Source organism: Lutra lutra, chromosome 4 (genome assembly GCF_902655055.1).
Source record: "Lutra lutra chromosome 4, mLutLut1.2, whole genome shotgun sequence".
Classification (NCBI taxonomy): Eukaryota; Metazoa; Chordata; class Mammalia; order Carnivora; family Mustelidae; genus Lutra; species Lutra lutra.
This window is the reverse complement of record NC_062281.1, coordinates 156,441,419-156,456,632: the sequence shown is the minus strand read 5'-3', so window position 1 is coordinate 156,456,632 and position 15,214 is coordinate 156,441,419. Positions and strand designations below refer to the sequence as shown.

The following is a 15,214-nucleotide window of genomic DNA, read 5'->3' as shown; positions in this document are numbered from 1 at the left end:
CCCCATATGAAAGTGTACCAGAATAAAAAAAAACAAAACAAAACATAAAACATGGAACAGAATGTAGAGACCAAGACTAAGTATGAAAGCAACCCAGCCTGTAAAGAAGAATGAAAACTATATGCAAACTGAAATCATCCCATCTTTTTCAAGCTACAACTTTTAATGCCAATTTCCCATGCTAAATGAACTTTATAAACTATAAATGTGGTCTGAAGCCAAATTAAATATATTCAACTTAATTCCTTCACAACGGCATTTTTGCGATTATTGTTCCTGAATACTGCTGCTGTCTACTTTGCCATTCAAGATCTTATAAACTAAACAAAAATCACATAAAGCTTTCTGGGGTGCCTGGGTGGCTCAATCAGTTAAGTGGCTGCCTTCAGCTCAGGTCATGATTGTCCTGGGAGTGAGCCCCATGTTGGGCTCTTTGCTCAGTGGAGAGTCTGCTGCTCCCCCTGCTTGTGCTCTCTGCCTCTGTCAAATAAATAAATAAAATCTTTTTTAAAATTTTAAAAAATAAAATAAAACTTCTCTGAGTATCCCTGGGATAGAAAACTTGATATTCTTAAATTTTTACATACTATTTAGAGTAGGTCAAAGATTCTTTGAAAGCTATCCTAGAAACCCCTCGCTAATATCCTATGCTCCAGGTTAAAAATTCTTGCTTTAATACAAAGGAAAAAAAAAGCAGAGAATGAATCATAAGAAAATGGCACATCCCCCAATGTGGACCCTATGCACCAAAATACATTCTGACTTGAATCAAATGTTTCTATTGCTTCATGCTATCCTTTCAAATACAATTTAAAATGTTATCTATGGTACCAATCAACTCAAAAACTAAACTACCACAAAATGTTCCATCATAATCACAGAATACTCCACAGCACCCTAGTGCCTTACTTCCATCACCCCTTCTCAAGGCATCATCATCATCCCAGAAAGTCAATGTTTATCTCCCTAAAAGACTAAAAGGTACTTCATTGCATGCATGAGTCCAGGTCTTTCTCTCCTTATATGTCTAAGGCCTAACACAGTGATGACAACACAGGAGGCATTCAGTAAATGGTTTCTGAAATAAAAGAGATCAACCAGCAGTAACTCAAGCATCTTTAATGCACTGAAGTTTCACATATTTCATATATGCCTAATGATATATCTGTGTTATACCTATAGAATTCAAGATAAAGTTACCAGTAATCCTTGGTATCCATGATCTGTGACAATTCTAAGTACAACAGTTCACAAAAATTAATGGCCCTATAAATAAGTAAAATCCACCAACTATAAATATTTGGCTACTGCAGGCAGTTGTTGTTGTTGTTATTGTTGTTGTTATTATTATTATTAGCTGCTACCATTTAAACTGATCTTGGACATTTATACCCATTATCTCACATAATCTTCACAACAAATCTTGCAAGTAAAGTATATCCCCCATTTTATAGGCTTAAAAAAAAAAAACAAAAAGAGAAACAGAACTTAAGAAACTTATTACACAAAGGATTTAATCTAAGACATTCTCATTGCAAACCCCAAGATCTCCCATTATTTCACCCTAGCTCTCTACAATGTTCATATGTGGAGTGCAGAAATCCTTACACCTAGTGGTTTTCGGTTTTATTTAATAAAACAGTTTTTTTCTTAGGGAATTTTTTTCTGATACATGGTATTGTCGTTAGCATTAAAATACTGAAGGAACTCCAAGTCCAAACTATGACATCCAAGAGAGTATTAGCTTGAAAATAAATACTGGTATGATGTACACAAACCAAGACAGGCTTAGGTTTTCATGAGTAATAAATTCCTAGGTTGCAAAATGTAACACTACCTTCTATCAAGTCTACAAAAACTCACCGCTATCTGGTATAATTATCACTTTCTAGAGATTTGGTCCTTGCAATGATAAGGTGATTTTCACATAAAAAGATGCTGCAGCCGGGGCGCCTGGGTGGCTCAGAGGGTTAAGGCCTCTGCCTTGGGCTCGGGTCATGATCCCAGGGTCCTGGGATCGAGCCCCGTATCGGGCTCTCTGGTCAGCAGAGAGCCTGCTTCCTCCTCTCTCTCTGCCTGCCTCTCTGCCTACTTGTGATCTCTTTCTGTCCAATAAATAAATAAAAAATCTTTAAAAAAAAAAAAAAAAAGATGCTGCAGCCTAGAACATACGTTCAGTTAACCAAGTGTTATTACCATAATTAGATCTGTCAGAGCTATTATTCTGCCCTCAAAAACACATTCATTCAGCTTATGTGCATTGTTTACACTACCTGGCTCACAATTCTGGCTCTACTACTACTTAGGAGCAGCTTGACCTTGAACAAATTACTTCACCTCTGAGCTTAATTTCTTCCTTTTTTTGCGAAACAAAGATAATAAGGATGATCCAGTTATCAGGTTAGAAGGATTACTCAAAAGTTCATCAGGTTGTAAAAATTATTAAAAATAGTGCCTGACACATAAGAGCTCAATAAGTATTATTGTTATTATTATCCCAATATTGATCTCTTCTCTCTCCCTCCCTCTCTCACACACATAAGCACACACACACATACACATACCTCACTCTCAATAATTTGTTCCTTTTATATAACAATGGAGGAATATAGTATCACATGAATGTTCATTTTCATAGCTGTTTTACTTACTGTCAAAGACTATTTACAGGAAACAGTATAGCAAATGTGTTTAAGAACAGATGTACCTGGGTTAAAATCTCAAAAATCTACTGCTTACAACACAACCCTAAGTAAGTAATATAGAAGATTAATCGCTACTTTATAAACACTATGAAGATTAAGTGAAATAATACATGTAAATCACCTAAAAGTATCTATTGCTTATTAGGAGTTTACAAAACATCAGTCCTCTTCTTTCTTAATAATGGCATAAGAATGTTTTCCTTTCCATATCTTTATATTAATACTTAGCCCACTAGATAGAATTGTTCCACAACTAAAGACCACACTAAGAAAGGCAGAGAAGTTACATATAAAATTAAATTCACAATTTCCAGTTTCTTACCATTTAACTTTCTTAAGTTCAAAATCTATGCATAAGTAGCCATTCATGCCACATAGCAGGTGTAGTGATAAAAATATGAAGATGAACTATTCTCTCCCTATCCCAAGATGGCCCATACTTCTTTATCTCCTATATGCCTTACTGGATCACTGAGTTTAAAAAGTATATATAAACAAGTGATGCTCAACTAGGGGCAATTTTGTCCCCCAGGAAACATCTGGCAATATCTGGAGATATTTCTGACTGTCCCAAATAGGAAGAGTGCTACTAGCATCTCACGAATAAGGAACCTGAAAAACATCCCACATGCACAGGGCAGCCCCCCTACACCAGAGAGCTACCTGGCCCAAAATTCAATTGTGCCAAAGTTGAAAACCATGATCTAAAAAATTCAAAAAATATATTTTAGAAGCTCTCCCCCAAAAAAGTATGGTCTTGTCCCATTGTTCTTAGCCAGATTTTTATTTTTATTGAGACATAACAAGATACAAGCGGCTTGATTATTTCAGATGAGACTCCTGGTACCACTAAATTCCCATTACAAAATCCCCAATCTAAAGGGGGGAAAGTAAGGCTTACTTTTCTTTGTATATATGGTACTATATAAAAAACAAGTTTTTAAAAGAGCGCCAACCTTTTTTAATTGCACTTTCAATTCATGAAAGCATTATTTGTATCACAAAGTTAAGTTTCTTATATCTCACTTCTACCTTACTTTTGCACAAAATATTAAAAAATTCACTTATGTGATAGGAAATACAGTGCATAAGGCCAACTTTTAACACGACTTTTTTTCTTTATCAAATTGACAATGAACAAAAGTTTGCTAATATATTGTATTAATGAAGCTACCGAGAAGGAAAAGCGTACTCAAACTGTTGCTAGTACAGTCTTTCCAAATGTAAATTAGCAGTTTTGGCCCAACAATTACAGCTACCAAAAACTAAAGTACATACTCACACCTGTGCACAAAGGTATGTAAAAGAACATTCACTGCAGGTGTGCCTGAGTGGCTCAGTGGGGTAAAGCCTCTGCCTTCAGCTCAGATCATGACCCCAGGGTTCTGGGGTCAAACTCCGCATCAGGCTCTCTGCTCAGCAGGGAGCCTAACAACCCCCCCCCACACTTGTGATATCTGTCTGTCAAATAAATAGATACAATCTTCTTTTTCCCCCTAGGATTTTTATTTATTGGGTGGGAGGAGCAGAGGGAGAGGAAGATAGAAATTTGAGCATACTCTGCGCTGAGAATGTATTAAGTACAAAAGGCACAAGCTACAAAGGGAGGGAGATTGATAGGTTTGAGTACACGAATTGTTTAAAACTTACATATAACATGAACACCATAATCAAAGTGGAAAGTCGAGTCAAAGTAGAAGATAATTTTAACACATAACCAACAAAGACATAATACAATCTTTAAAAAAAAAAAAAATTCACTGCAGCACTGTTAGTCATAACAACTGGAAGCAACATAAATGGCCATCGTTTGGTAGCTAGTTAAATAAATTACAGTATATTCATATAAGGAAAGATCCCAAAGTTTTAAAAATAATGAAGGAGATCTATATGTGCTGGTAGAGAACAATCTCCTAAATTAAGCTAAAAAATAAATAAATAAACAAATAGTAATAAGCCATGAAACAATATGCAGGCTACTCAAAAGAAAAATCATGCATATTTACATATACATCACAGATTATTGCTGGAAATACACACAACAAAACAAAGTGGCAAGAATGACTGTCTCTAGGAAGAAGACTCAGAACCGGGAGCAGGAAGGAGGCTTTCCCTGCTACTGCTTGAATTTTTTAAAAAACATGGGTTTATGTTTTTATTTATTTACTGTAAAACTTAAGTTGCAAATTCTGAGCCTTAATATTCTCCAATTTGAAATGATAGCAATAGCCTAGCTTGTTAGTTACTGTGAAAATCAAATGAGAAAATAAAACGCTTTGTAAATCATAAAGCAGCACACAAATTTATAAAATCAGTCTTTGACAATTCTCCAAACCAATTATAACAGTAGTTATTATTATCATTCTTCTGACCAATTTCTCTAAATACAAAGATGGGAATGTTTAAGATGAAATGCAAGTGTAAATGCAATCTTAGAATAGATTTTCACATTATATATAGTCATTCATTTTAACTTAACAATAAATATTCCAAAAAAAGTTGTCATACAGAAATGCTAAATCAGCAGATTGCAAAAGAAATACAAGTCCACCATTGAAAAGAAGATAAATAAAACTATAACCATGCTATTATAAAACCTTGGTGCTGTTTTTTCTTTCAGTCTTTTTTTTCTGTGCATGCTTAACTGGGTTAGATCATTCTTCTAAATAAAATGTCTCCACTTTGATGTAATACAGCATTCAAATTACAATATTCTTCCTCTTATTACAAGCTCCTAATAAACACAATTTTCAATGAAGGCATAATATTTTATCTTGTTGATGAGAGTTTAAACACTTCAACATGAAATTCCAGTGTATGGGTTTACCTAATGAACTCTGCCTGGATTAACTTTCCATTTATTTCTACCAATTCTCCAAGTAACCAGATATTTCTCTTTCCCTTTCTCTTTCATTCTCTCTCTCTCAACCCATTTTCCTGCTTCTGGTTTCCAGAGTTCCAATATTATTAAGTGCAAAATTCATGAAACAAAGAAGTGTATAAGTGTGTTTAATTCCTTGAAGAGCAAGTAAAACACCTTAGATTGAGTCCTTAAATCAGACTATTAGTGTGAGAGGAGATCAGAACTATGATTCGTTACCAAAGAAAGATGCTCAATCTCTTTCTACTACATTTTAGTCCATTATCACTGTCTGCAAATAGAGTGAAAACAAAAGAATACACTCTTACGTTACTCCTGGGAGACTCTGTACTGAACAAGCCCAACTGTTCCTAATTAATTTTAACTATGACAATTCCTCCCAAATGCTGAACATTCCAAGCCATTTTTGAGAACAGTTGGATATCACTCAAAGAGGTATGGATTTCCTGAGTATACGTACTGTAACTGCAGGCACAAGAAAAAAGTATCATTATTGTGCCCTTCCATAGTAAGAACTCAAATATTATGTCATGTTAAATAAATACGCTCTTTCTGCTTCTGAGAACATGTAATTTTTATACTGTGTCCTGATATTTACTGTCATAATTACTAAACCAGATCACTAAGAGGACACATTCATTAACACATCATGTATTTTTTCTTTAATAAAACTGAAAATAAACACCACAAACTGTAAATTATAGATTTTTTTCCTCCAATTGCCAAAGTTTCTGTAATACAGTTATATCACTCTTTCAATTTAAAAAAAACATTAAAAGGAAAAGTATTCTTATAGCACTTACTGGCTTAGACCACATACTAAGATTTTTTTCAATTAAATCCCATTCTAAGGGCTTTTTTATTATTAAAAAAGAGTCCCTGCTAAATTAAACAAGAAAACCTCAGCATAAAGCTGAACTGCCAGATGATCATTTAAAATACTCCTATCATGTCATATTTCAATAAAATAAAACTTTTACCATCACCAAGAACACCACTTGTATACCCACAGTTGTTATCGTCAACCTATCATAAAAGACACTGGAGACTCAGAGGCAAAAAACATGGCTTCCATCCTCAAGTTTACTATCTAATTAGGACAACAGGGCATTTACTGAAAAAGAGCATCAAAAATACAAGGGAACACTGGACAGGCCAAGCATCTAGTACACAGAGAAATAGACAGCTTTTGAAATCCTACATACCTTGGTTCAAATCTTAAATTACTTACTAGCTCATGTAAATTCCCTGGTTCGTAAAATGGAGTGTTAAATCAAATGAAGTAAAATTCCTTGCATACTGGAACACCCTTGTATGTACAGTAAACTACATATATACATATACATATAGTAAATACATATATACATATAGTAAAAAAGGCTGATAGCAGTAGTATTATTAAGAATACAGGCTTGTGGAGCACCTGGGTGGCTTAGGGGGGTTAAGCCTCTGCCTTCTGCTTGGGTCATGATCCCAAGATCCTGGGATGGAGCCCTGCATTGGGCTCTCTGCTCATCAGGGAGCCTGCTTCCTCCCCCCTCTCTCTCTGCCTGCCTCTCTGCCTACTTGTGATCTCTGTCTGTCAAATAAATAAATAAAATCTTTAAAAAAAAAAGAAGAATACAGGCTTGAAGAGGAAATGGGGAACTAGAAAAGCTAAAAGAGAGAAAGTATTAATAGCGTTCTTGTAATCTGTCACTACAAGCAAAAATCACAGTGTCTTTCTGATTCAAGTTTTACTTCTCATCGATTAGAAGAAAAGAGAATGTCTACTGAAGACAACTGAAATTAGAAAACACTATGGCTAGGGGTACCAGGGTGGCTCAGTCGGTTAAGCATCCACCTGTTGATCTCAGCTTGGGTCTCCATCTCAGGGTGGTTGAGTTCAAGCCCCATACTGGGCTCCACCCTTGGCAGAGAGCCTACTTAACATTTTCAAAAGTGAAAGAAAGAAAGAAAGAAAACAAACACTAAGGCTACCCAGCACAAAGTACCTCTGGGAAAGTCCCACTAAAGCTACAAATCATAGCATATGATCTATAAAAAAGGTCAGCTGGAAAGGGCCTTAGATCAGCTAATTCAAACTCCCCTACTACAATATAAGTTCCATGTTTTGTATGCAAGAACTGTTATTTATTTTGTTCCTTAGTATAGCCTCCGTACCTAGCACATAATTCCTGGCACACAGTAAATGCTCAACAAATACTTGTTGAATGAGTATTAAAATTAAGAAAACTGAGGCCTCGGAGATCTAACTCATTCCACAGAGTTAGAGCTCTTGGAACTAAATTTCATTACTGTAGTATTCTATCCTCTCTAGAAGCTACAATATGATAATTTAAATAATTTATTTTGGTGGCTGGGAGCTGGTGGGTTGGTTGTTAGGCAGGGAAAGAGGAAGGAAAGAGTAAATTAAAATATTTTTCACATTTTCCCCCCAAATTGTCAGTTTTGCTCAACTGATAAAGGCAAAAAACTATAAACAAGACAATCCCAGCAGAATGCCTAGCACATGATATGTACTTAATCAATATTTGTTAAATGGAAGAACCTACTCCAAAACCATTATTATCTCGTGACCAGAGGCAGAAAACACTTTCAGCAACTGTTTAATCTTTTAACTGTCACAGAGCCCTTTAAAATTTTCAGTCATTCATAAGACAGTAATCACCTTCTTCCAGATGGACACTGAGGAAGAGAGATGAACTAAAAGATGTCCCTGCCCTGGAGGATTTCCACTTGAGTATGCCTAAGTGTGTATATTTGCGGGTGGATGGTGGGGCGTGACACAAACAGATCAATAATGAATGTGAAACCAGGCTGCATTGTTACCTTAGTTTATTTGCTTCAAGCAGTTAAAAAATTTAAAAAACACAAATTAGGAAAGTTTTAAAATAATGAGGCACATTAGGGGATATTAACTCTTAGAAAGGTTCTTTTTCCTGTCCCTTAACATAGATCTTACTGCCTCTTAATGTCTTAAAATCAAAATATTCTAAATTGACTTAATCCGAATTATCAATATAAATGAACCACCAATGTATGTTCTCACACATGTTCTCTCATATGTGAGACACTTAAGGATAATACTCCCGATGCACTATTTACTTTGTGTACATATTAGTATTTAAATACATAACCACAAGAACATATTTAAATTATTTAACTGTCTGTAAAACTGACAGAGCCTAAAGAAAATCTCCAGAGATGAATGACAGTAAACAGAAACTAAAAACATCACCCAGGGAGAGAATAAAGTATGCAAACAACTAAAAAACAAATCTATAGAAGACTTCAAGAGAACAAAAACTTCAAGAGGGGAAAACTGCCTGAATTAGCCAACACAGCCAGAGAGCAAGAGCTGCCAACAGGATCTTGTATAATCCAAGTCACTATAACTAGATTCGTAAAAAGCGAACACCCAAAAGTCAAGGTTGCCACTCCTCAAATTTAAATCTCTGGAGGACACTTCCACTAAAACTAAAATACCACATTCCAAGGATTCTTCCCTGTTATCTGCTTGTCAAAATAGGATAAGCAACATCAAGAAAACCTGGGAAAGACAGACTTCACTTAGAAACAGAATTCCTGCAAACTAAAGTTAGTTATTTTACCTGAGGCACATGTTTATGTGACTCCAGGTTCCTGGGGAGAACATTCCTCACTCAGTTTCAGTATTCCAGAACGCTAGGTGAAATATCCCAAAGCCTTTTGCTACAACACAAAAAACTCAATGGCCCAAATGTATAAGCAACTGACAAATCTAGGCCAAGGAGACTACAAGGTGGCAGGGAGATACAAGGCAGGAAGGAAGGCTGTGGTGGGCCCTATGGGGAAGTATGTGGTCACCAGCTTTGGAGAGAACAACCTGAGAAGTTTATGGCCGGGGTGAGTTTTGATCAAAGGAGAAGGAAGGGACTGACAGGTGCAAGTCCTCATCATCCCGAACATCATGAGAAGATTACAACTGGCTTTCTTTACAGAGAGGGAAGGAGGAGGCTCCCAGAATGAACGATGCTGAAGCACAAGGTTTTCTGCGAAGCCCAAGGACTGGACTCTGCAGGAAACAGAAAGGCAAGAGGAAAGACCCTGAGAACAGGTTCCCCCATAATGAGTGATCGCTACAGTCTTTCCAGCGCCAAGACTGAAGGAACCATCACACCTGTTGAAATGTTTCCCTGTTATCCGTGTGGGCAGCGATTAAGAGACCACCCCCCCAAATAAGAGTGGAAGCAAAGAGAGACGGAACTGGGGGGTCCAACCCATAAGGAAACCTGATGGGGGGGAAGAGGCTGAATTTAGGAAGAGGCAGCAGGGTAAGTACTTGGGAGAGTGTAAGACTTATTTGGAAGAGAGGCTAATTATCGGAAACTGCTAGGGAAGGGAGGGCTTTCGCTGGACTCCAGAGGGAAAAGGCCCGTTTTGAGAAGAAAGGCTATCTTAGAGGAGGCCTTGGGCGTCTGGGTCGGGAAGGTGACTTTTAACTACGAAAAGCGCGCTGCATAGCCCAGACAGCCAGCCTCGTGCGGGGCGAGGGCTGACCTGGGGTTGAGGCTGATCCTCGGGAGCTCAACAGGAGCTCACCTGGAGTACTTCTGGCCTGGAAGGAGGAAACTTCCTCGCTGGGTGAAAGCTGCGAGGAGTGAGAGGGGCCAGACGACGGCTGAACAGGGCAGGGGCCAAGGTCCGCTCAGCAGTGGGACCAAGGGGCCGCGGGACGCGGCGCGCGAGAACGGGGGGGGGGGGGGGGGGGGGGGGGGGGGGGGCGGGGTCACGGAGGCTGCGACGGAGCTGCGGGCTCGGGATGGCGCCCTCCCTCAGTCACACAGTTTCACACTCACACACACACTTATACACACGCTCAAGCTCTCACCGAAGGCCACCCCGCCCGCGGCGAGAGAAACTGCCCGGGTCGGTGAACCACAGGACGGTGGGGGAGGGGGCCGGGCTGGGACACCCGCCGACCGAGCCGGACGGGCAGGCGGCGTTACCTGTGTCAGGGAGAGCTGGGCCGCCGCAGCCATGGTGTTTCCATCATGCAAGGGAGGGGAAGGAAGGACGGGCTGACTGGGGCTCGGGGCGGGGAGGAGGCGGAGGGAGCGGTCAGAGGCGAGGCCCGGGCAGGCGGGCGGGCGTCTCCCCTAACTTCGACAACTTCCCTCCTCTCGCCCGCCCCGCCCCGCCCCGCCCCGCCTGGCCCCGCCCGCCCGGCGCCAGCGCGGCGGTACCCAAATCCTGGCGCCGGATTTTGCGCTACCGGACAGGGTCCTACCCCCCCAGGGCCGCCTGAGAAAAATCGGCACGGACAGAGCAGTAAGGCGGACGGGCTGCGTAGGGGTAGGAGACTACAGACTGCTGTAAACTTTAAGCAGGTCGCCTTCTGCTTCTGAAAAATGGGGGAAACTCTACCCAAAGTCCAGGTGAAAACTAAATGAGATGATAGAAATAACAGTACTTTATTAAAATATGCTAGATTCTGTGCTAGACATTTTATTTTTCAATTGTATGAATGGAAGGAACTAAGACTCAAGTAAGTTGTATAAATAAAGAAACCAAAACACAAATAAGTATTTTACGTAAGGTCATACATCTGATTATGAGAGCCAGGTTGGAATCCAGGTCTCACTCCAAAATCTGTCATTTAACCATCTGCTATCAGGGCATGATATTGAAAAAGAAGACTTCTAAGTCATTCCTTCCAAGAGTCAAAATCCAAGTGGGAGGGATGATGAATAATATCCTTGCCTGCTTGCTGCCAGCCACACTTACATTGTTTTATAAAAGAGCACTGGGACCTGTGCAGGTGCCCACAGCCTCCTAACTCTTACCATAGTCCTCTTGGCAAACAACTTCTAGTTTCTGAAGACACACTCAAGTATTTTCCACTTTGCAAAGTATCTCCTGACCTCCCCAAGTCAGAGTTACACACTCTTCTTTTGACATTTCTTCTCTACCCTATGAAGTCATTATCACTCTAATGACTCTTTACACCTGTCTACCCCACTACACTGAGAGCTCTCAACAAGCACTGTTTCTAATGTATTTCTATATCCTCACACCCTAGCATGCAACAGGTACTCAATAAAAAGTCTCGTTACTGCTTGTGTTAAATATAACGCATCCTCCACTATCTCATACTGCCATCTTCAGTTGGAATAAACAACAAGTTACTAGAAATCCTGATCTTTAAAAACTTGGCTTATATGCCAACGACTTTAAGAAACCTTCTAGGAACTCCAGCCCCACCTTTTAGTTGTTCTAATATGATTCTTATTATACTCATCTTGTTTTTAAGAGTTAATTAAAGGCTTTTCTCTACCCCACCGCACTGTAAAATCCTTGAGGACAGGGGACTGACTCATTACTATATCCTACTTGCCATTTAGCCTACCACAGAGTAGGCCTCAATAAATGTTTTTGCCCAGAATTGGTCTTTTTTCTCAGTCATGGTGGCTTCCCACACCAACAAACCACAGCTCTATCAGGCCCATGACCTTGTCACCATTATGGCAGCCCTCATTTAATATACCGGGAAGGCCAGCTGATGGAATAAACCTCACCTAACTTTTTAGACCTTTGCCAAAATGGGCAAACCATCCCAGAAGGGCCCCCAAAAACTCCTGACTCTGCTCAGACCCCTTTTAACAAAGTCTAGCCACAAAGAGCAACCATGCAGGTCTGGTGAACAACCACTTATTCAACAGTCTCCTTGGGTCTCTTTTTGCTGTTATTCTTATAAACTCAAGGGAGGAGGGGGGGAATACTGTTTTAAATTACTCTACCATGGTACATTCATCAACTATAACCACAACTGATGTTTCTATTTGACTTTTCTATTTTACATTATCACATTTCAGCTTCACAACTCTGGAAAGTATAAACCCACTTTATAGATGCAGTAAATGAAGATTATGAGGGAAAAAATATTATAGGGGTTAATTGATTTGCCCAGTTTATATGGCTAATAACTGAAGCAGTATAGCAGTGTGGAATAAATAGGGCTTGGACACCAGAAACATCCAGGTTACAATTCTGGCTCTACCATTTACCAGCTGTACAACCTTAGGCTTGTTGTGAGGATGAATGACATAACATATATGAAAATATCTAAAGATGGAGGTAGTTATAGATGTAGATGCAGGTTAAGAAATCTGAAAGCCATCCCATAAATTACTATGGGAACTATAAATTCACTTGCTATTCAAAGAGATTCCTCCAAACAATATGAAGTAAAGAAGATATTACTCTTGGGTGAATAGAGTGGAAGTTTTCCAGAAATGCTAGGTATGCAGCTAATAACGAGAATATTGGAATCATTTGGTGTGTGGCCTCAGACAAACCATTTAACCTGTTTGAGACTCAGCTTCTCATATATAAAATGAGCAGATCAGAGGAAAATGGGTGGCACAGTCAGATAAGAGTCCCACTCTTGGTTTTAGCCCAGGTCATGATCTCAGGGTAGTGAGACCGAGCCCTGCATTGGGCTCCATACTCCGCACAGAGTCTGCTTAAGACTTTCTCTCCCTATACCCCTCCTGCTCACGCTCACGCTCTCTCTCTCTCAAATAAATAAATAGATCTTCAAAAAAATGAGCAGATCAGTATGAAAATATGGAGGAAACATAAGGAATTATTATTGTTATAATCATTGTGTGATTTATAGTAAATCAAAAACAATACATTGTATTTTTTCAGAATTGCTACTCACAATTTATAAATGTTTTCACATACAGAATCTAGCACAACTCCTAGAGTCAAACAGGTACCCGATAAAGGTTTGTTGAAGTGAATTAAATGCATAATGTTGGGGCACCTGGGTGGCTCAGTGGGTTAAGCCTCTGCCATCGGCTCAGGTCATGGTCTCAGGGTCCTGGGATCGAGCCCCGCATCAGGCTCTCCGCTCAGCAGGGATGCTTCCCCCTTTCTCTCTGCCTGCCTCTCTGCCTATTTGTGATCTCTCTCTCTCTGTCAAATAAATAAAATAAATAAAATCTTTTAAAAAATGCATAATGTTATGGATAGTTATTATTTGCATCCTTATTTTATCCCTGTTTCACAGATAAGAACACCAAGGAACAATTATTTTGTAAGTAACTTGTTTCAGGAAAGCCACTTAAAGTAGTTTTGGGCCTTGGTTCAAATAACAATAGTGATAATCAGAGCCCACAGCAAGAGAAGACAAGCTAAAAATTATTACCTGGGTGTTGTCACAGACCCCTTTCCAGACCACCAATAATTTGTACTGGCTTCCTTTCCACTTATTGGTTCTGGTTTAAATTTAAAACGACATGTAATGGGTGATAGGAGTGATGGTCCAAACTCCTAAAAAGGCCTAGAACTTCTGGGGCTGGATTTCTTTTTAAATGACAGTTTGCAAATGCCTGTCCCAGATCTCATCAAAGCACTGGGTCATATCCCAAATCTATTTTAGGAGAGTAAAATGTAGCTAATGGAAGATATGTTGTGATCTAATTCATTATAATAAGAACGAGCTTCATGAAGCTGACAAAAAGGACTTACCTGTTTTTTCTAGGACAACTTAATGGCTCTAGGTCTCTAAGCTTCATATACCTCATGTGTACATTGGAGATAATAATACCTACTTTATGGGAATGATATAAGGACTACAAATCATGTATAAGTGCCCTATCAAAGTCTTGACTGGAATAGATGCCTAATTAGTGGTAGCTATAGGAACACCATTCTTCAAGATCACCATTTAATTCTACCCCTCAGACAACTGTCCAATTACTAAGAGAGTTTTGCAAATACGTTGGCCATAAGAAAGGAGTGCCTTGAACATCTGACTCATGTATCCTGTTATAGGAAAGATAGATGTTCTCTTGGTAATAAAGTTGTGTCTGATGACTTAAATCTGAGTACTGACAACCAACAAATGCTGCTTTCATGTACATTATTGCATGTAATCCTCACAACAGCCCTGTGGGAATTATTATTAATTTTATTTTACAGAGGAGGAATTTGTCCAAATTCATAGTGAGAAAGCTAGAAATTATACATAAGTCTTCTGACTCATGCCCTTTTACTAGCAACATGTGTCCTGTAGACATTGATCACCTCCAAGAAGACTTGATAAAATGGCGCTTTTGAACATGGAAAACTGAAGATGAGGCTCTGGATTTATAATAGCCCTAAACCCAAGATGATCCTGAAGAGGAGAACTTAGATCCCAAACAACTTTGTCATCAGCCTATCTTTCCATCTTTCTTTCTATCCTACTCTCACCCCACTCTTTCTTCCCAACCAACCCTTCTGGGACACCACAGCTACTTTTATTTCTTTTATTCCAACTTTAGAGGTGACTGTTATATCAGCTTTTCAAGAACACTGCGTATTTGTGATGTCAGGATTCAAAAATACAGGATGCTTGATTCAAACTATGGGGGAAAAAAACTGAGGCGCTCTCTGAATACACAAAGAACCAGTTTATTTGCATGAGACTTTGAGAAAGGCCTTCCATATAAATGGTGCTAAGCTACAGAAAAAAAAAATTAAACTACAATTGTAATGATAATCTGGAGCTCATGCTTCCAAGCTGTTCATTGCGTAAAGATAGCCCATTATTGTTCATGTTTGCCCAGGGCAGAAAGAATATGTGAAGCTGCAC

The 15,214-nt window shown here is 39.0% G+C and overlaps 1 protein-coding gene across 1 annotated transcript in view; it reads right to left on the bottom strand.

Annotated features, from left to right (window-relative positions):
- The window catches only part of EPS15 (epidermal growth factor receptor pathway substrate 15), a 143,973-nt gene extending 133,220 nt beyond the window's left edge, over nt 1-10,753 (bottom strand). The window contains 1 exon segment of the mRNA XM_047725085.1: nt 10,578-10,753. Coding sequence (XP_047581041.1) covers nt 10,578-10,610 — 33 coding nt within the window. The 5' untranslated portion in view covers nt 10,611-10,753.
- Nucleotides 10,754-15,214: the final 4,461 nt, after the last annotated feature.